Here is a 23,070-nt window from a genome sequence, read left to right as displayed (position 1 = left end):
CCTTGCCAGCATTGTTTATTTTTGCCTGTTGGATATTGAACATTTTTTAGTATGTTTTTTGGCCTTTTGTATGTGTTCTTTTGCAAAATGTCTCTTGAGATCATTTGTTTATTTTTCAATCAGATTATTTATTTTGTTGTTGTTAGTTGTTTGAGTTCCTTCGAAATTCTGGATATTAGTCTCCTGTCAGATGCATAGTTTGAAAATATTTTTCCCCATTCTGCAGGTCACCTGTTGATTGTTTTATTTGCTGTACAGAAGCTTTTCAATTGGATATAAACCATTTGTTTATTTTTGCTTCTGTTCTCGGTGCTTTTGAGAGCCTATTCAGAAAATCTTTTCCCTGACCAATGTCCTGAAGCATTTCCCTTATGTTTTCTTCCAATAGTTTTATAGTTTTGGGTCTTACAGTAAGGTGTTCTATATTGGGTTGATTTTTTATAGGACAAAAAGTGAGGGGTTAATTTTATTCTTCTGCATATGGACATTCAGTTTTTCCTAGCACAATTTTTTGAAAAGATTGAAAAGAAACCAATTATTTTTCTTGGCACTTTTGTGAAAAATTAGTTGACTGTAGATAGATATATTAATTTTCTGTTCTCTATTCTGTTCCATTTGCTTACATGTCTGTTTTTATGGCAGTACGATGCTGATTTGGTTACTATAGCTTTGTAATATATTTTGAGATATGATAATGTGATACTTCTAGCTTTGTTGTTGTTGTTATTGTTTGTTTAAGATTGCTTTGGCTATGTGAGGTCTTTTGTGGTTCTGTACAAATTTTAAGTTTTTCTTTTTGATTTCTGTGAGGAGTGTCATTGTCATTTTGATAGAGATTGCACTGAATCTGTAGATTATTTCTGGTAGTAAGGCTGAAGCCTGGAGCATGGGATTTCTTTCCATTTGTTTGTATCCTCTTCCATTTCTTTCAATAGTGTTTCATAGTTTCTCTTTCACATCCTTGATTAAGTTTATTCCTAAGTGTCTTTTTTTGTAGCTATTGTAAATGGTATTGACTTTTTGCATTCTTTTTTGGCTAGTTTGTTGTTCTTTAACAGAAATATTACTGATCCTTGCATGTTGATTTTATATTCGACAGCTTTACTAAAGTCAATTGTCAGTTCTAAGTGTATTTTGGGAGAGTCTTTAGGATTTTCTGTATATAAGATCATGTCTTCTGCAAACAGGGATAATTTAGCCTCCTCCTTTCCAATTTAGGTGTCTTTTATTTCTTTCTCTTATCTAATTGCTCTGGCTAGGATTTCCAGTACTATGTTAAATAAGAATGGTGAGAGTGGGCATCTTTGTTTCAGTTCTTAGAGGGAGAGCTTTCTGCTTTTTCCCATTCAGTATGATGTTGGCTGTGGGTTTGTCATATATGACCTTTATTGTGTTGAATTACCTTTATTCTATACCTAATTTATTGAGAATTTGTATCACAAAGAGACATTAAATTTTAACAAATGGTTTTTCTGCATCTATTGAGATGATCACATGGTTTCTGTTCATACTTTTGCTGATGTGATGTTTCTCATTTATTGATTTCCATATGTTGAACTATTTCTCAGATAAATCATGCCCACTTGATTATGCTGTATTATCTTTTTGATGTATTGTTGCCATCAGTTTGCTAATATTTTGTAGAGGACTTTTGCATCTATGTTCATCAGGGGTATTGTCCTATGGGTTTCTTTTTTGTGTTGTGTCCTTGTCTGGTTTTGATATCAGCGTTATGCTGGTCTCATAAAATGAGTTAGGAACAGTTCCCTCCACTTCAGTCTTTAAAAAAAGTTTTGAGAAGAATTAGTGTTAATTCTTGTTTAAAGATTTGGTAGAATGCAACATTGAAGCCATCTGGTCCTGGACCTTTTTTGTTGAAAGACTTTTTATTGCAGCTTCAATCTCTACTTATTATTGGGCTATTCAGGTTTTCTATTTATTCTTGGTTCAAACTCTAGAGGTTGTATGTGTCTAGAAATTTATCCGTTTTCTCTAGGTTTTTTAATTTATTGGTTTATAGTTGCTCATACCAGTATCTAATGACCCTTTGTGTTTCTGTGGTATCTGTTGTGATGTCTCTATTTTTGCTTCTGATTCTATTTATTTGGGGCTTCTTTTTTCTTTTTCTTAGTCTAGCTATTGTTTATTTATTTTGTCTTTTTTGTTTGTTTATTTGTTTGTTTGTTATTATACTTTATGTTCTAGGGTACATGTGCACAATGTGCAGATTTGTTACATATGTATACATGTGCCATGTTGGTGTGCTGCACCCATTAATTCGTCATTTACATTAGGTGTATCTCCTAATGCTATCCCTCCCCGCTCCCCCAACCCCACAACAGGCCCCGGTGTGTGCTATGAGTGAGAATATGCAGTGTTTGGTTTTCTGTTCTTGCAATAGTTTGCTGAGAATGATGGTTCCCAGCTGCATCCATGTCCCTACAAAGGACATAAACTCATCCTTTTTTATGGCTCATAGTATTCCATGGTGTATATGTGCCACATTTTCTTAATCCAGTCTGTCATTCATGGACATTTGGGTTGGTTCCAAGTCTTTGCTATTGTGAACAGTGTTGCAATAAACATACGTCTGCATGTGTCTTTATAGCAGCATGATTTATAATCCTTTGGGTATATACCCAGTATTGGGATGGCCGGGTCAAACAATATTTCTAGTTCTAGATCCTTGAGGAATCGCCATACTGTCTTCCACAATGATTGAACTAGTTTACAATCCCACCAACAGTGTAAAAGTGTTCCTATTTCTCCACATCCTACCCGGCACCTGTTGCTTCCTGATTTTTAATGATCGCCATTCTAACTGGTGTGAGATGGTATCTCATTGTGGTTTTGATTTGCATTTCTCTGATGGCCAGTGATGATGAGCATTTTTTCATGTGTCTGTTGGCTGCATAAATGTCTTCTTTTGAGAAGTGTCTGTTCAGATACTTTGCCCACTTTTTGGTGGGGTTGCTTTTTTCTTGTAAATTTGTTTGAGTTCTTTGTGGGTTCTGGATATTAGGCCTTTGTCAGATGAGTAGATTGCAAAAATTTTCTCCCATTCTGTAGGTTACCTGTTCACTCTGATGGTAGTTTCTTTTGCTGTGCAGAAGCTCTTTAGTTTAATGAGATCCCATTTGTCAATTTTGGCTTTTGTTGCCATTGCTTTTGGTGTTTTAGATATGAAGTCCTTGCCCATGCCTATGTCCTGAATGGTATTGCATAGGTTATCTTCTAGGGTTTTCATGGTTTTAGGTCTAACATTTAAGTCTCTAATCCATCTTGGATTAATTTTTGTATAAGATGTAAGGAAGGGATCCAGTTTCAGTTTTCTACTTATGGTTAGCCAATTTTCCCAGCACCATTTATTAAATAGGGAATCCTTTCCCCATTTCTTGTTTTTGTCCGGTTTATCAAAGATCAGATGGCTGTAGATGTGTGGTATTATTTCTGAGGACTCTGTTCTGTTCCATTGGTCTATATCTCTGTTTTGGTACCAGTACCATGCTGTTTTGGTTACTGTAGCCTTGTAGTATAGTTTGAAGTCAGGTAGCGTGATACCTCCAGCTTTGTTCTTTTGGCTTAGGATTGTCTTGGCAATGTGGGGTCTTTTTTGGTTCCATATGAACTTTAAAGTAGTTTTTCCAATTCTGTGAAGAAAGTCATTGATAGCTTAATGGGGATGGCATTGAATCTATAAATTACCTTGGGCAGTATGGTTATTTTCACAATATTGATTCTTCCTATCCATGAGCATGGAATGTTCTTCCACTTGTTTGTGTCCTCTTTTATTTTATTGAGCAGTGGTTTGTAGTTCCCCTTGAAGAGGTCCTTCACATCCCTTGTAAGTTGGATTCCTAGGTATTTTATTCTCTTTGAAGCAATTATGAATGGGAGTTCACTCATGATTTGGCTCTCTGTTTGTCTGTAATTGGTGTATAAGAATGCTTGGGATTTTTGCACATTGATTTTGTATCCTGAGACTTTGCTGAAGTTGCTTATCAGCTTAAGGAGATTTTGGGCTGAGACAACGGGGTTTTCTAAATATACAATCATGTCATCTGCAAACAGGGACAGTTTGACTTCTTCTTTTCCTAATTGAATACCCTTGATTTCTTTCTCTTGCCTGATTGCCCTGGCCAGAACTTCCAACACTATGTTGAATAGGAGTGGTGAGAGAAGGCATCCCTGTCTTGTGCCAGTTTTCAAGGGGAATGCTTTAGTTTTTGCCCATTCAGTATGATATTGACTGTGGGTTTATCATAAAGAGCTCTTATTATTTTGAGATACATTCCATCAATACCAAATTTATTGAGAGTTTTTAGCATGAAGAGCTGTTGAATTTTGTCAAAGGCCTTTTCTGTATCTGTTGAGATAATCATGTGATTTTTCTCTTTGGTTCTGTTTATATGCTGGATTACATTTATTGATTTGCATATATTGAACCAGCCTTGCATCCCAGGGATGAAGCCCACTTGACCATGGTGGATAAGCTTTTTGATGTGCTGCTGGATTTGGTTTGCCAGTATTTTATTGAGGTTTTTTGCATCCATGTTCATCAGGGATATTGGTCTAAAATCCTCTTTTTTGTTGTGTCTCTGTCAGGTTTTGGTATCAGGATGATGTTATCCTCATAAAATGAGTTAGGGAGGATTCCCTCTTTTTCTGTTGATCGGAATAGTTTCAGAAGGAATGGTACCAGCTCCTCCTTGTACCTCCGGTAGAATTCAGCTGTGAATCCATCTGGTCCTGAACTTTTTGTTTTGATTGGTAGGCTATTAATTATTGCCTTAATTTCAGAGCCTATTATTGATCTACTCAGGGATTCAACTTCTTCCTGGTTTAGTATTGGGGAGTGTATGTGTCCAGGAATTTATCCATTTCTTCTAGGTTTTCTAGTTTATTTGCTTAGAGATGTTTATAGTATTCTCTGATGGTGGTTTGTATTTCTGTGGGGTTAGTGGTGATATCCCCTTTTTCATTTTTTATTGCATCGATTTGATTCTTCTCTTTTTTCTTCTTTATTAGTCTTGCTAGTGGTCTATCAATTTTGTTGATCTTTTCAAAAAACCAGCCCCTGGATTCATTGATTTTTTGGAGGGTTTTTTGTGTCTCTATCTCCTTCAGTTCTGCTCTGATCTTCGTTATTTCTTGCCTTCTGCTAGCTTTTGAATGTGTTTGCTCTTGCTTCTCTAGTTCTTTTAATTGTGATGTTAGGGTGTCAATTTTTGATCTTTCCTGCTTTCTCTTGTGGGCATTTAGTGCTATAAATTTCCCTCTACACACTTCTTTAAATTCGTTCCAGAGATTCTGGTATGTTGTATTGTTTATCTCATTGGTTTCAAAGAACATCTTTATCTTTGCCTTCATTTTATTATGTACCCAGTAGTCATTCAGGAGCAGGTTGTTCAGTTTTCATGTGGTTGAGCAGTTTTGATTGAGTTTATTAATCTTGAGTTCTAGTTTGATTGCACTGTGTTCTGAGAGATAGTTTGTTATAATTTCTATTCTTTTACATTTGCTGAGGAGTGCTTTACTTCTAACTATGTGGTCAATTTTGGAATAAGTGCGACATGGTGCTAAGAAGAATGTATATTCTGTTGATTTGGGGCGTAGAGTTCTGTAGATGTATATTAGGTCTGCCTGGTGCAGAGTTGACTTCAATTCCTGGATATCCTTGTTAACTTTCTGTCTCGTTGATCTGTCTAATTTTGACAGTGGGGTGTTAAAATCTCCCATTATTATTGTGTGGGAGTCTATGTCTCTTTGTAAGTCTCTAAGGACTTGCTTTATGAATCTGGGTGCTCCTGTATTGGGTGCATATATATTTAGGATAGATAGCTCTTCCTGATGAATTGATCCCTTTACCATTATGTAATGGCTTTCTTTGTCTCTTTTGATCTTTGTTGTTTTAAAATCTGTTTTATCAGAGACTAGGATTGCAACCCTGTCTTTTTTTGTTTTCCATTTGCTTGGTAGATCTTCCTCCATCCCTTTATTTTGAGCCTATGTGTATCTCTGCATGTGAGATGGGTCTCCTGAATACAGCAAACTGATAGGTCTTGACTCTTTATCCACTTTATCAGTCTGTGTCTTTTAATTGGAGCATTTAGCCCATTTAGATTTAAGGTTAAGATTGTTATGTGTGAACTTGATCCTGTCATTATGATGTTAGCCGATTATTTTGCTCGTTAGTTGATGCAGTTTCTTCCTAGCATTAATGGTCTTTACATTTTGGCATGCTTTTGCAGTGACTGGTACCGGTTGTTCCTTTCCATGTTTAGTGCTTCCTTCAGGAACTCTTGTAGGGTAGGCCTGGTGGTGACAAAATCTCTCAGCATTTGCTTTTCTGTAAAGGATTTTATTTCTCCTTCACTTATGAAACTTAGTTTGGCTGGGTATGAAATTCTGGGTTGAAAATTCTTTTCTTTAAGAATGTTGAATATTGGCCCCCACTCTCTTCTGACTTGTAGAGTTTCTGCCTAGAGATCTGCTGTTAGTCTGATGGGCTTCCCTTTGTGGGTAACCTGACCTTTCTCTCTGGCTGGCCTTAACATGTTTTCCTTCATTTCAACTTTGGTGAATCTGACAATTATGTGTCTTGGAGTTGCTCTTCTCGAGGAGTATCTTTGTTGTGTTTTCTGTATTTCCTGAATTTGAATGTTGACTTGCCTTGCTAGGTTGGGGAAGTTCTCCGGGATAATATCCTGCAGTGTTTTCCAGCTTGGTTCCATTCTCCCCACGTACAACAATCAGACGTAGATTTGGTCTTTTCACATAGTCCCATATTTCTTGGAGGCTTTGTTCGTTTCTTTTTGCTCTTTTTTCTCTAAACTCTTCTCACTTCATTTCATTCATTTGATCTTCAATCACTGATACGCTTTCTTTCAGTTGATCGAGTCAGTTACTGAAGCTTGTGCATTTGTCATGTAGTTCTCATGTCATGGTTTTCAGCTCTATCAGATCATTTAAGGACTTCTCTACATTGGTTATTCTAGTTAGCCATTCGTCAAATCTTTTTTCAAGGTTTTTAGCTTCTTTGTGATGGGTTCGAACTTCCTCCTTTAGCTCAGAGAAGTTTGATTGTCTGAAGCTTTCTTCTCGCAACTCGTCAAAGTCATTCTCCATCCAGCTTTGTTTTGTTGTTGGCTAGGAGCTGCATTCCTTTGGAGGGTGAGAGGTGCTCTGATTTTTAGAATTTTCAGCTTTTCTGCACTGCTGTTTCCCCATCTTTGTGGTTTTATCTACCTTTGGTCTTTGAAGATGGTGACATACAGATGGGGTTTTGGTGTGAATGTCCTTTCTGTTTGTTAGTTTTCCTTCTAACAGTCAGGACCCTCAGCTGCAGGTCTGTTGGAGTTTGCTCATGGTCCACTCCAGACCCCATTTGCCTGGGTATCAGCAGTGGATGCTGCAGAAGAGTGAATATGAGGTGTGCAGTGTCAGTCTGCCCCTAGTGGGGAATGTCTTCGTTAGGCTACTTGGGGATCAGGGACCCAGTTGAGCAGGCATTTTGTCCGTTCTCAGATCTCAAACTCCATGCTGGGAGAACCAATACTCTCTTCAAAGCTGTCAGACAGGGACATTTAAGTCTGCAGAGGTTTCTACTGCCTTTTGTTTTGCTATGCCCTGTCCCCAGAGATGGAGGCTACAAAGGCAGGCAGGCCTCCTTGAGCTGCAGTGGGCTCCACCCAGTTTGAGCTTCCCTGCCACTTTGTTTACCTACTGAAGCCTCAACAATGGTGGGCGACCCTCCCCCAGCCTTGCTGCCACGTTGCAGTTAGATCTCATACTGCTGTGCTAGCAATGAGGGAGGCTCCGTGGGCGTGGGACCCTCTGAGCCAGGCATGGGATATAATCTCCTAGTGTGCCATTTGTTATGACCCTTGGTAAAGCACAGTATTAGGGTGGGAGTGACCCAGTTTTCCAGGTGTTGTGTGTCACGGTTACCTTCGGCTAGGAAAGGGAATTCCCTTCCCCATTGCACTTCCTGGGTGAGGCGATGCCTCACCCTGCTTTGGCTCTCACTTGGTGTGCTGCACCTGCTGTCTTGCACCCACTGTCCAACATGCCCTAGTGATATGAACCCGGTACCTCAGTTGGAAATGGAGAAATCACCCATCTTCTGTGTTGCTCATGTTGGGAGCTGGAGGCTGGAGCTGTTCCTATTTGGCCATCTTGGACTAGCTCCACTGTCTTTCTTTAAAAATAAAAACTTTCAATCAACCTTTTGTTTCATTAATCCTTTGTATTTGTTTTCAGTCTCAATTTTGTTTATTTCTGCTCCTATCATTATTATCTCTTTCCTTCTACTACTTTGGGGCTTGGTTTGTTCTTGCTTTTCTAGCTCCTTGAAATGTATCATTAAGGTGTTTATTTGAAAACTTTCTAGATGTTTGAAGTAGACGTTGATTTCTGTAAACTTCCCTCTTACTACTGCCTTTTCTGTGTATCGTCAGTTTTGGTATGTTCTGTTTCTATTTTCACTTATTTCAAGAAATTTAAAACATTTCCTTCTTAATCTCTTAATTGATATAATGGTCATTCAGGAGCATGTTGTTTAATTTCCATGTATTTGTACAGTTTCCAAAGTTTCCCTGATTATTGACTTCTGGTTTTATTCCATGTGGTCTGAGAAGGTATTTAATATAATTTCAATTTACACAATTTTTTTGAGACTTCTTATGTTTTCTAACATATGATTAATCTTGGAAAATGTTCCACGTGCTGATAAAAAGAATGTGAATGGAGGCACAGCTCTTGGGCAAATGTTCTGTAAATGGCTATTAAGTTCATTTGGTCTATGGTGCAGTTTAAATCCTGTGTTCTTTGTTGATTTTTCTGTTTAGATAATCTCTCCAACACTGACAGTGAAATTTTGAAGTACCCAAATATTATTTTATTGTTTCACTTTAGATCCAATATTTCCTTTATGTATCTGGGTGCTCCAGTGTTGGGTGCATATATATTTAAAATTGTTATATTTTCTTGCTGAATTGATCCCTTTATTATTATATAACATTATCCTTTTTCTCCTTTTTACAGTTTTTGACTTGCAGTCTGCTTTGTCTGATATAAGCCTAGCTACTCTTGCTTGCTTTTCGTTTACCTTTGCGTGAAATATCTTTTTCCATCCTTCACATTCCATCTATGTATGTCTCTACAGGTGAAGTGAGTTTCTTATAGGGAACACATAGTTGGCTATTATTTCTTTTTGTCCATTTATCCTATCTATATCTCTTAAATGGGGTATTTAATTTATTTACCTTCAAGGTTATTATTGATAGGTAAAAACTTATCCCTGTCTTTTTATTGATTGCTTTCTGGTTATTTTGAATATCTTATGTTTCTTTTTTTCTTCCTAGTTGTTTATTTTTGCAGTTGAATGGCTTTCTGTAGCAATCTGGGCATGTGAGACCCCCTGGGCTTCCAACCACCACAGATGCCTTTCTGCTTCCCCCTGAACTCCAGCACTCTCCCTTTAACATTTCAGTTAAATCTTGTTTATTCATTACATTGTTCCTTTCTTGTCCTGACTCTTCTTTTTTATTCAGTATGTTATATGATTCCATTTTATTTCCAGTATTGGCTTATTACTCATGTCTCTTTTAAAAAATACGTTTTACTCTGTTAACATATGATTCACAATGTACATCCTTAATTTATCATAGTCTGTCTTCAAATGATATTATGCTTCCTTATGTGTAGTGTAAAACAAATACAACACTATATTTCCAAATCCTCCCTCCCATTTTTAATGCTATTTTTATCATATGGTATAATGAGTTTATAGTGTATGTATATTTTACATACTTTTAAAAATTTTTACATACACTATAAACTCGTACTACAATACAACAATATTTGCTGTAGATAATGTATTGTTAGAACAATTAAAACTAGAAAGGTATATTTTGCCTTCATTTTAGTTATACTCAGAGCTCATGATTACTTTATGTAGGTCCAAATTTCAGTTCTTTGTGGTAATTCTTCTGCCTGAAAAATTTCATTTGGCATTTCTTTTAGTGCACGTCTGCTACTATCAAATTCTCTTGGCTTTTGCATCTCTGAAAAAAAAAATTTTTTTTCAAAGACATTTCATTAGGTATAAAATTCTAGGTTTACAGTTTGTGTGGGGTTTGGTTTTTTTTGTTTGGTTGGTTGTTTTGTCTTTTTGTCTTTCAGTGCTTAAAGTTATTACCCCTTTGTCTTCTGGCTTGCATAGTTTTTAGATAAGCAGTATGCTGTAACTCTTATCTTTGACCTTCTGCTTGTAGCATTTCCTTTCATTGTCATTGCCTTAAATATTTCCTTTTAATCTTTGGTTTTCCACAGTGTGAATGAGATGTGTTTGGATGTTTATTTTTTATTCTGCTTGAAGTTCCCTAAATTTCTGGAGTCTATGATTTGATTATTTAATTACTTTTGAAAAATTCTTGGTCATTATGTCTTCAAATATTTCCTCTGCCACAATCACATTCTCGTTCTCTCCCCCTGTCAACCCCTTCTTGTAACCTTTTCACTTTTTTCGAGGATTCCAGTAATGCATGTGCTAGGCTCTTTCATATTGCCCCATACTCTTGGATGCTTATTTCTGGGTTCCCTCCCTTCAACTCTTTCATCTCTTTGTACTTTAATTTGGCTAATTTCTACCAACATTTTATCAAGCTTACTGATTCTTTCTTTTGCTGTGTTAAATCTACTGACAAACTCATCAGAGATATTTTTCATCTCTTTTACCATGCTTTTTATTTTTTATATTTCCATTTGACTCTTTATAATATTGTTGATTGTATCTAGTAAAGTCAAATTCAGTCTGCTTTCAAAATACTCAGACCTTTTACTAAACTGTTTTTAAGATTTTCTCTGCTGTCTTTTTTTTTTTAAGCAATTTTTCTCTGATAATACCTAGGTGCAAAATAATTTTTAACCTTAGTTTTTATTCATAAGATATATTGTTGTTTTTCACCAGGTCTGGAATATTCTCAGTCATTAGCTTTTCAAATATTGCTTCTTATTTATTCTGTCCTTTGTTCTCCTTCTGGGACTCAAAATATATGGATCTTTTCCCTTCCCACACTATCACTTATGTTTCCTGCCCTCTTTCTGTATATCCCATCTTTTTGTCTCTTCATGCTTTATTGTCAATATTTTCTTCTTACCTATATTGCAATTCATTAAATTGCTTCAGTTTTATCACATTTGCTGTTTAACTAATTCATTAGTTTGTGTTCTAATATTTGTTTCTTTTTTCCAAATCTATTTTTAATAACTTCCAGTTCTTTGCTAAAATTTTCAGTCTTGTCTCTTATCTCCCTATTTATGCAAACAGTTGGTTTAAAGTCTGATAATTGTTTGAAGTCTGATAGCACAAACATTGGCAGCCACCATAGCTGTTTCTATTTTCCATTATTTCCATTGGTCTCATTCGTGTTGTCTTATTTCCTTGTGTGCCTAGCTATTTTTACTGTGGGCTAAATGCTGTACTTAAAATTGTTATAGGAGTAGCCTGATGCCTGGGATAATTTTGTATATTCATATATTCTTCCAAACATATATATTTATGTTTGAAAAGCTTCTAGGATCCCCACTAATGATCCAAGATTATTTTAATCCAAACTGGGCTACAGTTTCTGCCAGAGCTATCCTACTTCCACTTCCCTCTTAATCCCCAAATCAAGGGATAGCATGTCTACCTTGGTTGACCTGAATTCCAATGTTTTCTCCTCAGCCCAGTAATGTGTTCCTCTACCTCCTAGTCCCTCTACTACCTCTTGCTGAGTTAGGAAATGTGTCAAGAGGACTAGTAGCCCTGGAATACTGGGCCCAACTCTTGGATTTCCACCTCCTCCCAGATCTTAGCTCTGTGATTTTTTATTTCCTTGTTAGTTCTCCAGGGTCTTTTAGCAGTTTTTAAAAAAAAAAAAAAATGTTTGGTTTTATTTTGTTTAGCTTTTCTCATTGTCTTTAGGGAAAAGATGAGAAAGATGAGTCCACATTATTTAATCCATCAATCCATCATTACTCTTTTGCAGGAATTTGTGGGTTGTTGTTGTTGTTGTTGTTGTTTTGTTTTGTTTTGTTTTTTGTTTTTTGTTTTCTTTTTGGCTCTGGGCTCTCTAGATTTTTATTTCTTTTAAGTTTTGTGGTCTCTTGTTTTAAAGTGCTCTGCCACCAAAGTGCCTCTACTTCTAACAGTTTATTCACTCAAACAGCTCTTGCTAGTTACTCAATTGAATTTGCTTAAATTAAGTGAACATATAAATTTCCCTATATATGTTATGCTATCTCCATTATAAGAACTTTTTAATTTTTTTCTATGATCATCAAGCTGCGCAATAGATCTTCTGAACTTACTGCTTCTATCTAGCTAAAATTTTGTATCTTTGGAACAACATCTTCCCAGCTTCCTCCTCTTTAAAAACTTCCAAAATTCTTTACTATATGCCTGGAATAGTCTTCTGTCTGCCTTGACACCTTCAAATCTCAGCTCAATATATATTGACAAAGCTTTCCAAACTTCCTTGATTTCAGTGTAGCAACTGTATATCTTACTGCAGGAATTTGAGTGTGCCAAATAAATAATTTTACTTCATTTTCTTCACATCTAATTTAATTTGATTTTAAGATCCTGTCCCTCCAGGTTGCTAGAAAATTCACCTTTCGTTTATTTGTTGGATGGGGCTCAGGAAATTTTTTCCCTGTTGTATAAATTGGTACAAGAATCCTGACACTTCTGTCTGGGAAATGGAGATATAATTTACATAAGTCTTTAGTTCATCGTAGTCACCTTAATAACCTTATTGTTCAGGCTCACATGTTCACTAGAAGTCAAATATTTCCAAGCCCTCCATGCCAGGCTTGCAAATAGAAATCACTGACAAAACTGGATTCCTGATACTTCATATGCAGCTTCTTTAAGGCACCCCACAGGTCCTGTTATCTCCCCAAATAGCTGCTATATATCTAGCTATGGTTTCCTGTTATTTGAGGTATGTACTAACTTCTATCCCCTTTCCATTCTGGATGAATCTCTTTCCTTGGTGACATTCTTCTATATTCTTTCCCCAGCAAAAATTTCTCAATGAATTTAGACTTTTAGAGAGAAAAAAAAAAAAAAAAAACAAGAAAGAAATAAGAAAAAGGCTGCCTTCAGGGTCATTCCGGACTTGGCATTGGCATTGCACACAACCCTCCTCTTAGGCAAGAGATAGCAAGCATCTGGTTACCTTCTGGAAGAGAAGGAATAAGGCAGCAAAAACAATTCACAAAATAATATGTCAATAAATTATCAAGCCAGAAGTTTAAGTCCCTCAGTTGTTCATTTTTAAAGCACACATAATACCTGTATTTTTGTAGCACCTATCACAGTTTCTATTTGAAATTTATGCATCATTATTTTATTAATATCAGTGTCCTTAACTCCATAATATGACCTCCCTGATAGCAGACATCTTGACTAGTTTTGATTATTTAAAAGTTAACATCACATCTGGCAATAATAATACATTCAATAAGCCTTTGTTGAATTAATGAATCAGTGAATGAATAATTAAGTAAAGTGTATTCTACAAGCTCTCTCAGTTAAAAAGGACCTAAAATTAAATGTTTTGCTTCCTTACAGCTGTCTCCTATATATAATCTGGTTCCAGTGAAAATGAAAAATGCACACCTAAAGAAACAAAACTTGGAAAGAGCCATTGAAGACTACATCAATGAATTTAGTGTAAGAAAATGCCACTCATGCCAAAATGGAGGTACAGCAATTCTAATGGATGGAAAGTGTTTGTGTACCTGCCCATTCAAATTTGAGGGAATTGCCTGTGAAATCAGTAAACAAAAAGTTTCTGAAGGTGAGGACAATTTATTTGATGTGATTAAAGACAAAAATATGTACTTTGGGGTTATTTAATTTGAAAACTAGCTCTTGAATTAATTTGTACTAAATCTCTAGATTATTTATATAAACAGAGGATAAGGATTGAGTGAATAGTGAAAATGGGTAAATCAGCCTTTATGTGTCATTTAACATATTCTACTTGTATATATTAAAATAGAATTATAAATAAATAAATTATAATTATTGTATTACTCTTTAATTATAAAAATATTCTTATGTAAGGTTTACAGAAATATAACAAGCATCCAGGTATTCACTATCTAGAATTGATGAATGTTAATACATATATGTCATATGTTAATGACATATATGTATGTCATATATGTCAATGTTAATACATATATGTCATAATATATACATATATACTTTATATAAATGTATATATTATATACTGTGCATATATATGTGTTTATGTGTAAAGACATAGACATATATACTTCAAAACCTTTTTTAGGAAGCAACAATAATGCGTCCAATTAATTACTTTGTACCACATCCCTGCCCCCCCAAAAAAATTCCATTGCCTTTTCTCTCTTCTACTGCTCAGATACAATCATTTTCACTAAGTTTGTATGTATCTTTCCAGTTCATATTTTTGTGTTTGTACTAAATATGTACCAATGAAAAATATGTGATATTGTTTTGTATATTTTTAAATTTTATATAAATGATATTCACTAGATTTTTATTTTGCACTTTTAACTGTATTGGTGTTTTTAAAAACTGAGATTCTGTATTGTATTTTAAAGTTAATTCTAAGGAAACATATTGTTTTATGTTTAAAAATATTTGTATTATGAATTTAAAGGGTACATGTGAAGGTTTGTTACAAGGATATATTGCATAACGGTAAGCTTTGGGCCTCTGGTGTACCTATCACCCAAATAGTGGACATTGTACCCAATAGGTAATTTTTCAACCCTCATCCCCCTCCCATCCTCGCCATTTTTGGAGTCCTCACTGTCTATTATTTCCTTCTTTATGTCCATACATACCCATTGTTTAGCTCCCACTTATAAGCCAGAACATGTGGTATTTGATTTTCTATTTCTGGGTTATTTCACTTAGGGTAATGACCTCCCACTCCATCCATGTTGCTCCAAAAGACATGACTTCATTCTCTTTTATGGATGAATAATATTCTGTGGTGCATATGTACCACATTTTCTTTATCCAATCATCCATTGATGGACATGAAAGTTGATTCCACTGTGGTCTGAGAGACAGTTTGTTATAATTTCTGTTCTTGTACATTTGCTGAGGAGTGCTTTACTTCCAATTATGTGGTCAATTTTGGAATAAGTGCAATGTGGTGCTGAGAAGAATGTATATTCTGTTGATTTGGGGTGGAGAGTTCTATAGATGTCTATTAGGTCTGCTTGCTGCAGAGATGAGTTCAATTCCTGGATATCCTTGTTAACTTTCTGTCTCATTGATCTGTCTAATGTTGAGAGTGGAGTGTTGAAGTCTCCCATTATTATTGTATGGGAGTCTAAGTCTCTTTGTAAGTCTCTAAGGACTTGCTTTATGAATCTGGGTGCTCCTGTATTGGGTGCATATACATTTAGGATAGTTAGCTCTTCCTGTTGAATTGATCCTTTTACCATTATGTAATGGCTTTCTTTGTCTCTTTTGATCTTTGATGGTTTAAAGTCTGTTTTATCAGAGACTAGTATTGCAACCCTGTCTTTTTTTTGTTCTCCATTTGCTTGGTAAATCTTCCTCCATCCCTTTATTTTGAGCCTATGTATGTCTCTGCGTGTGAGATGGGTCTCCTGAATACAGCAGACTGATGGGTCTTGACTCTTTATCCAGTTTGCCAGTCTGTGTCTTTTAATTGGAGCATTTAGTCCATTTACATTTAAGGTTAAGATTGTTATGTGTGAACTTGATCCTGCCATTATGATATTAACTGGTTATTTTGCTCGTTAGTTGATGCAGTTTCTTCCTAGCCTAAATGGTCTTTACATTTTGGCATGTTTTTGTAATGGCTGGTACCGGTTGTTCCTTTCCATGTTGAGTGCTTCCTTCAGGGTCTCTTGTAAGGCAGGCCTAGTGGTGACAAAATCTCTAAGCATTTGCTTATCTGTAAAGGATTTTATTTCTCCTTCACTTATGAAACTTAGTTTGGCTGGATATGAAATTCTGGGTTGAAAATTCTTTTCTTTAAGAATGTTGAATATTGGCCCCCACTCTCTTCTGGCTTGGAGAGTTTCTGCCGAGAGATCTGCTGTTAGTCTGATGGGCTTCCCTTTGTGGGTAACCCGACCTTTCTCTCTGGCTGCCCTTAAGATTTTTTCCTTCATTTCAACTTTGGTGAATCTGGCAATTATGTGTCTTGGAGTTGCTCTTCTCAAGGAGTATCTTTGTGGCGTTCTCTGTATTTCTTGGATTTGAATGTTGGCCTGCCCTACTAGGTTGGGGAAGTTCTCCTGGATGATATCCTGAAGAGTGTTTTCAAAGTTGGTTCCATTTTCCCCGTCACTTTCAGGCACCGCAATCAGACGTAGATTTGGTCTTTTTACATAATTCCATACTTCTTGCGGGCTTTCTTCATTTCTTTTTCTTCTTTTTTCTTTTGGTTTCTCTTCTTGCTTCATTTCGTTCATTTGATCCTCAGGACTAAGAAACTCAATCAAAACCGCTCAACTACATGGAAACTGAACAACCTGCTCCTGAATGACTACTGGGTACATAACGAAATGAAGGCAGAAATAAAGATGTTCTTTGAAACCAATGAGAACAAAGATACAACATACCAGAATCTCTGGGACACATTTAAAGCAGTGTGTAGAGGGAAATTTATAGCACTAAATGCCCACAAGAGAAAGCAGGAAAGATCTAAAATTGACACTCTAACATCACAATTAAAAGAACTAGAGAAGCAAGAGCAAACGCATTCAAAAGCTAGCAGAAGGCAAGAAATAACGAAGATCAGAGGAGAACTGAAGGAGATAGAGACACAAAAAACTCTCCAAAAAATCAATGAATCCAGGAGTTGGTTTTTTGAAAAGATCAACAAAATTGACAGACCGCTAGCAAGACTAATAAAGAAGAAAAGAGAGAAGAATCAAATAGACGCAATAAAAAATGAAAAAGGGGATATCACCACTGACCCCACAGAAATACAAACTACCATCAGAGAATACTATAAACACCTCTATGCAAATAAACTAGAAAATCTAGAAGAAATGGATAATTTCCTGGACACTTACACTCTTCCAAGACTAAACCAGGAAGAAGTTGAATCCCTGAGTAGACCAATAACAGGCTCTGAAATTGAGGCAATAATTAATAGCCTACCAACCAAAAAAAGTCCAGGACCAGATGGATTCACAGCTGAATTCTACCAGAGGTACAAGGAGGAGCTGGTACCATTCCTTCTGAAGCTATTCCAATCAATAGAAAAAGAGAGAATCCTCCCTAACTCATTTTATGAGGCCAACATCATCCTGATACCAAAGCCTGGCAGAGACACAACAAAAAAAGAAAATTTTAGACCAATATCCCTGATGAACATGGATGCAAAAATCCTCAATAAAATACTGGCAAACCGGATTCAGCAGCACATCAAAAAGCTTATCCACCATGATCAAGTGGGCTTCATCCCTGGGATGCAAGGCTGGTTCAACATTTGCAAATCAATAAACATAATCCAGCATATAAACAGAACCAAAGACAAGAACCACATGATTATCTCAATAGATGCAGAAAAGGCCTTTGATAAAATTCAACAGCCCTTCATGCTAAAAACGCTAAATAAATTCGGTATTGATGGAACGTACCTCAAAATAATAAGAGCTATTTATGACAAACCCACAGCCAATATCATACTGAATGGGCAAAAACTGGAAAAATTCCCTTTGAAAACTGGCACAAGACAGGGATGCCCTCTCTCACCACTCCTATTCAACATAGTGTTGGAAGTTCTGGCTAGGGCAATCAGGCAAGAGAAAGAAATCAAGGGTATTCAGTTAGGAAAAGAAGAAGTCAAATTGTCCCTCTTTGCAGATGACATGATTGTATATTGAGGAAACCCCATTGTCTCAGCCCAAAATCTCCTTAAGCTGATAAGCAACTTCAGCAAAGTCTCAGGATACAAAATTAATGTGCAAAAATCACAAGCATTCTTATACACCAGTAACAGACAAACAGAGAGCCAAATCGTGAATGAACTTCCATTCACAATTGCTTCAAAGAGAATAAAATACCTAGGAATCCAACTTACAAGGGATGTAAAGGACCTCTTCAAGGAGAACTACAAACCACTGCTCAGTGAAATAAAAGAGGACACAAACAAATGGAAGAACATACCATGCTCATGGATAGGAAGTATCAGTATCGTGAAAATGGCCATACTGCCCAAGGTTATTTATAGATTCAATGCCATCCCCATCAAGCTACCAATGAGTTTCTTCACAGAATTGGAAAAAACTGCTTTAAAGTTCATACGGAACCAAAAAAGAGCCCGCATCTCCAAGACAATCCTAAGTCAAAAGAACAAAGCTGGAGGCATCACACTACCTGACTTCAAACTATACTACAAGACTACAGTAACCAAAACAGCATGGTACCGGTACCAAAACAGAGATATAGACCAATGGAACAGAACAGAGTCCTCAGAAATAATACCACACATCTACAGCCATCTGATCTTTGACAAACCTGAGAGAAACAAGAAATGGGGAAAGGATTCCCTATTTAATAAATGGTGCTGGGAAAATTGGCTAGCCATAAGTAGAAAGCTGAAACTGGATCCTTTCCTTACTCCTTATACGAAAATTAATTCAAGATGGATTGGAGACTTAAATGTTAGACCTAATACCATAAAAACCCTAGAGGAAAACCTAGGTAGTACCATTCAGGACATAGGCATGGGCAAAGACTTCATGTCTAAAACACCAAAAGCAACAGCAGCAAAAGCCAAAATTGACAAATGGGATCTCATTAAACTAAAGAGCTTCTGCACAGCAAAAGAAACTATCATCAGAGTGAACGGGCAACCTACAGAATGGGAGAACATTTTTGCAATCTACTCATCTGACAAAGGGCTAATATCCAGAACCTACAAAGAACTCAAACAAATTTACAAGAAAAAAACAAACAACCCCATCAAAAAGTGGGCAAAGTATATGAACAGACATTTCTCAAAAGAAGACATTCATACAGCCAACAGACACATGAAAAAATGCTCATCATCACTGGCCATCAGAGAAATGCAAATCAAAACCACAATGACATAGCATCTCACACCAGTTAGAATGGCGATCATTAAAAATCAGGAAGCAACAGGTGCCGGGTAGGATGTGGAGAAATAGGAACACTTTTACACTGTTGGTGGGATTGTAAACTAGTTCAACCATTATGGAAAACAGTATGGCGATTCCTCAAGGATCTAGAACTAGATGTACCATATGACCCAGCCATCCCATTATTGGGTATATACCCAAAGGATTATAAATCATGCTGCTATAAAGACACATGCACACGTATGTTTATTGCGGCACTATTCACAATAGCAAAGACTTGGAATCAACCCAAATGTCCATCAGTGACAGACTGGATTAAGAAAATGTGGCACATATACACCATGGAATACTATGCAGCCATAAAAAAGGATGAGTTTATGTCCTTTGTAGGGACATGGATGCAGCTGGAAACCATCATTCTTAGCAAACTATCACAAGAACAGAAAACCAAACACTGCATGTTCTCACTCATAGGTGGGAACTGAACAATGAGATCACTTGGACTCGGGAAGGGGAACATCACACACCGGGGCCTATCATGGGGAGGGGGAAGGGGGGAGGGATTGCATTGGCAGTTATACCTGATGTAAATGACGAGTTGATGGGTGCTAACGAGTTGATGGGTGCAGCACAGCAACATGGCACAAGTATACATATGTAACAAACCTGCGTGTTATGCACATGTACCCTAGAACTTAAAGTATAATAATAATAAAAAATAAATAAATAAATAAGAAAGTTGATTCCATGACTTTGCTATTGTAAATAGTGCAGCAGTAAACATATGTGTGCAGGTTTCTTTTTCATATAAAGATTTATTTTCCTCTGGGTAGATACCCAGTAGTGGGACTGTTGAGTTGAGTGGTAGTCCTATTTTTAATTTTTTGAGAAAACATCTCTATTCTCTTACCGTATACAAAAATTAACTTGAGATAGATTAAAGACGTACATGTAAGATCTGAAACTCTAAAAATCCTAGAGGAAAATCTAGGAAAAACTCTTCTGGACATTGGCCTACACAAATAATTTATAACTAAGACCTCAAAAGCAAATGCAATAAAAACAATAATAGACAAATAGGACTCAATTAAACTATTTTACTTCTTACAAGTAAACATGACTTTAGCCATGTTTCTAATACTAAGAGTTTATGCTTAGTCTTTCATTCAGGTAAAATTATTCAGACTCCTAATAGATAAGTGAGATCTTAGTCCAAGTGTTAATATCACAAGATTAGCTAGTAAGATTAACTTTCTATGGCAATCATTGTTTGAACAAATACAATTTCCTGCAACAAAATTCCAAAACAATTATGTAGCTTCCTAAAGCAAAGATTCACAGCCTCATTTATCATTCAACCATACTTTCATCTCTTGCAATACAAATTTTTAATATTTTAAGAATTGTTTACACTTCTTAGCAAATGGCTTAGAAACTCGATGTGGTGACAAAATATGTAAGTTAGAATTTTTTAAAATTTTTAGAATAATTGACTTATAAATGTATGCTAACTCTGTCTCTCATTTGTCTAAAGTCTCAATCTAGTATTTGCATTCCAAAGAAACATTCTTACTCTCCAAAAATTTATACTACTTCGTACTTGGAACTTCTATTTTCTACCTATTTCTCTTTAAGTAGAATATTCTGCTGATTTCTCTGTGATTTCTTTAGTTCTATCTTCTAATTTTCCAATTCTTTTATTCAACTATGTATAGTCTATCCATTTGCTGACCTATTGAGATTATTTTAAAATTATTTTTCTAAAATTTTGATTTGGTTATTTTTCAATTTTCTTTTGTCTTGTTTTTTCTCTTGTCTAGTTTACTGGACTATTTTCCTACCTTTATATCTTTCAACGTGTTAAATATATCTTCATGAAATTCTTTCAAATTGTTCCAGTATATATAGTTTCTGCAGTGCAATTCTCTGCTACATCTACCAGTTCATTCTCATGGCACATTATTCATTCTTCAGTACTTAGTGATTTTTTATTACAGGTTTAGTTTTTGGTGGGAATTATTTCCTGTGGAAACCCTATCTTCCCCGGATAATGAATGTATTCCTAGGGTTAGTTTGTTTCTTAGGAGGTTCCATCATTTTCATCAGTCTTGCACTAGATTTTTATGTAAATTTCTTGGTTCAGGTCCCATATGTTGTATTTCATAGATAATGAATATCAAGGTCCCTTCCCCAATATATAAAATTATCTTAGATCACTAGGCATTGTTTGGTTGACGTTTCAAACCTGACCCAGGATGGCCCACCAGCTTCTTGCTGAGACATTAGACATTTTCTGGCTGAATTTTTCCTTAAGGTAGATCTTCCAAGCATCCATTTTGACATAGAATGTTCTAGTTTCCAATTTATACTAGCCTACTCCCATGATGAGATTGAAAACCGTAATACATCATCTTTCTTTTTCTATACCATGTACTTAGCCTGGAATTCTTTCAACTTTCTCTCCCTCAACTAACTGAACCTCCTTCTCCCTTATTCCTTGTGTGTGTTTCTACTTCTAGACCAATGGTTCTCAACCAGGTTGGTCATTGGATTCATCTGGTTCACTTCCTTAAAGGACAAAAAAAAAGGAAACAAAATAAAACGGATGTCTATCCTAAGCCAATTAAACAAAAGTAGCTATGGTAGATCCTACCTGGGCATGGGTTTTTTGTTTACTGAATTAAAAAAAAGAATCTACTGGTTATTCTAATCTTTAGCCAGGGTTAAAAACCTCTACTCTGGGCCGGGCGCGGTGGCTCAAGCCTGTAATCCCAGCACTTTGGGAGGCCGAGATGGGCGGATCACGAGGTCAGGAGATCGAGACCATCCTGGCTAACACGGTGAAACCCCGTCTCTACTAAGAAATACAAAAAATAGCCGGGCGAGGTGGCAGCGCCTGTAGTCCCAGCTACTCGGGAGGCTGAGGCCGGAGAATGGCGTGAACCCGGGAGGCGGAGCTTGCAGTGAGCTGAGATCCGGCCACTGCACTCCAGCCTGGGCTACAGAGCGAGACTCCGTCTCAAAAAAAAAAAAAAAAACCTCTACTCTGAACCCAGGCCAATTTGCATATCTTTGATGAAACCTTTTCCAATTTCTCCAGGAATCAGTTCTCTATCTATGCTCCCTGAGAACTTTCCCTCTGTTTTTCCAGCACTAATCACATTGACTCTCTGTATACAAGATAAATAGCCCTTTCTAGTATGAGAATGTGCCTTATCCCTTAAACCACATTCTATTCCCAGCACCTAGACAGTATGGCACAATGTGGGGATAAGAAGGTGAAAAAGTGGATGGGTGGATGGACCCAAAGTAAAATCCTATTGATGATTAAGATTTGATACTCGTTTGTTTTCTCTAGGATTGCCAGCCCTAGACTTCCCCCGTGAAAAATAGAACTGTTGGCTTCTCTGAGCTCCAGTGGAAGAAAAGAACACTAGGACCTTCAGATCCTATCCCTGAAGATAATCTTAGCTGCCAAATAAATAGCAACATGCTTCATGAAAATCCTACCAACTTCTGAAGTCTCCTCTCTTAGGTCTATAATTATTTTTTAATTTTTCTTTCTTAAACTCCTATGATGTTTCCATTTTTTATTCCCTAATGAGGAGTCAAGAGTGAAATATGCCAGAACTGCTTTCTCCCACAGACAATGCCAATCTCTTCTAAAAAAAACAAAATTAAATTAAAACAGAATGTTGGTTTAAAAACTTCAAAGTAATTGTCAAACTGCTTTGTACGGTTAACATATTCTGCCAAGTCTATGACCACACGTCTGTACCATGCAATTTAACTCTTATTTACATTGTTATGTTTGGTTTGGTTATTTGCTTAGGTGTGCATACATTCATTCAGCAAATACTGAACACCAGCCACCTGCACAGCAGTTGCTTTTATTAGTCTTAACTCTACCATTTAAATCTA

At 36.3% G+C, this 23,070-nt stretch overlaps 1 protein-coding gene across 1 annotated transcript in view; it reads left to right on the top strand.

Annotated features, from left to right (window-relative positions):
• The window catches only part of C9 (complement C9), an 83,741-nt gene extending 60,878 nt beyond the window's left edge, over positions 1-22,863 (top strand). Inside the window, exons 10-11 of the mRNA XM_005556778.4 lie at positions 13,625-13,853; positions 22,508-22,863. Of these exons, the coding sequence (XP_005556835.2) occupies positions 13,625-13,853; positions 22,508-22,542 (264 nt within the window). The 3' untranslated portion in view covers positions 22,543-22,863. The remainder of the gene's footprint in view (positions 1-13,624; positions 13,854-22,507) is intronic.
• Positions 22,864-23,070: the final 207 nt, after the last annotated feature.

This window comes from Macaca fascicularis, chromosome 6, assembly GCF_037993035.2.
Source record: "Macaca fascicularis isolate 582-1 chromosome 6, T2T-MFA8v1.1".
In the NCBI taxonomy this organism is placed as follows: Eukaryota; Metazoa; Chordata; class Mammalia; order Primates; family Cercopithecidae; genus Macaca; species Macaca fascicularis.
This window is presented reverse-complemented; position numbering and strand designations above follow the sequence as displayed.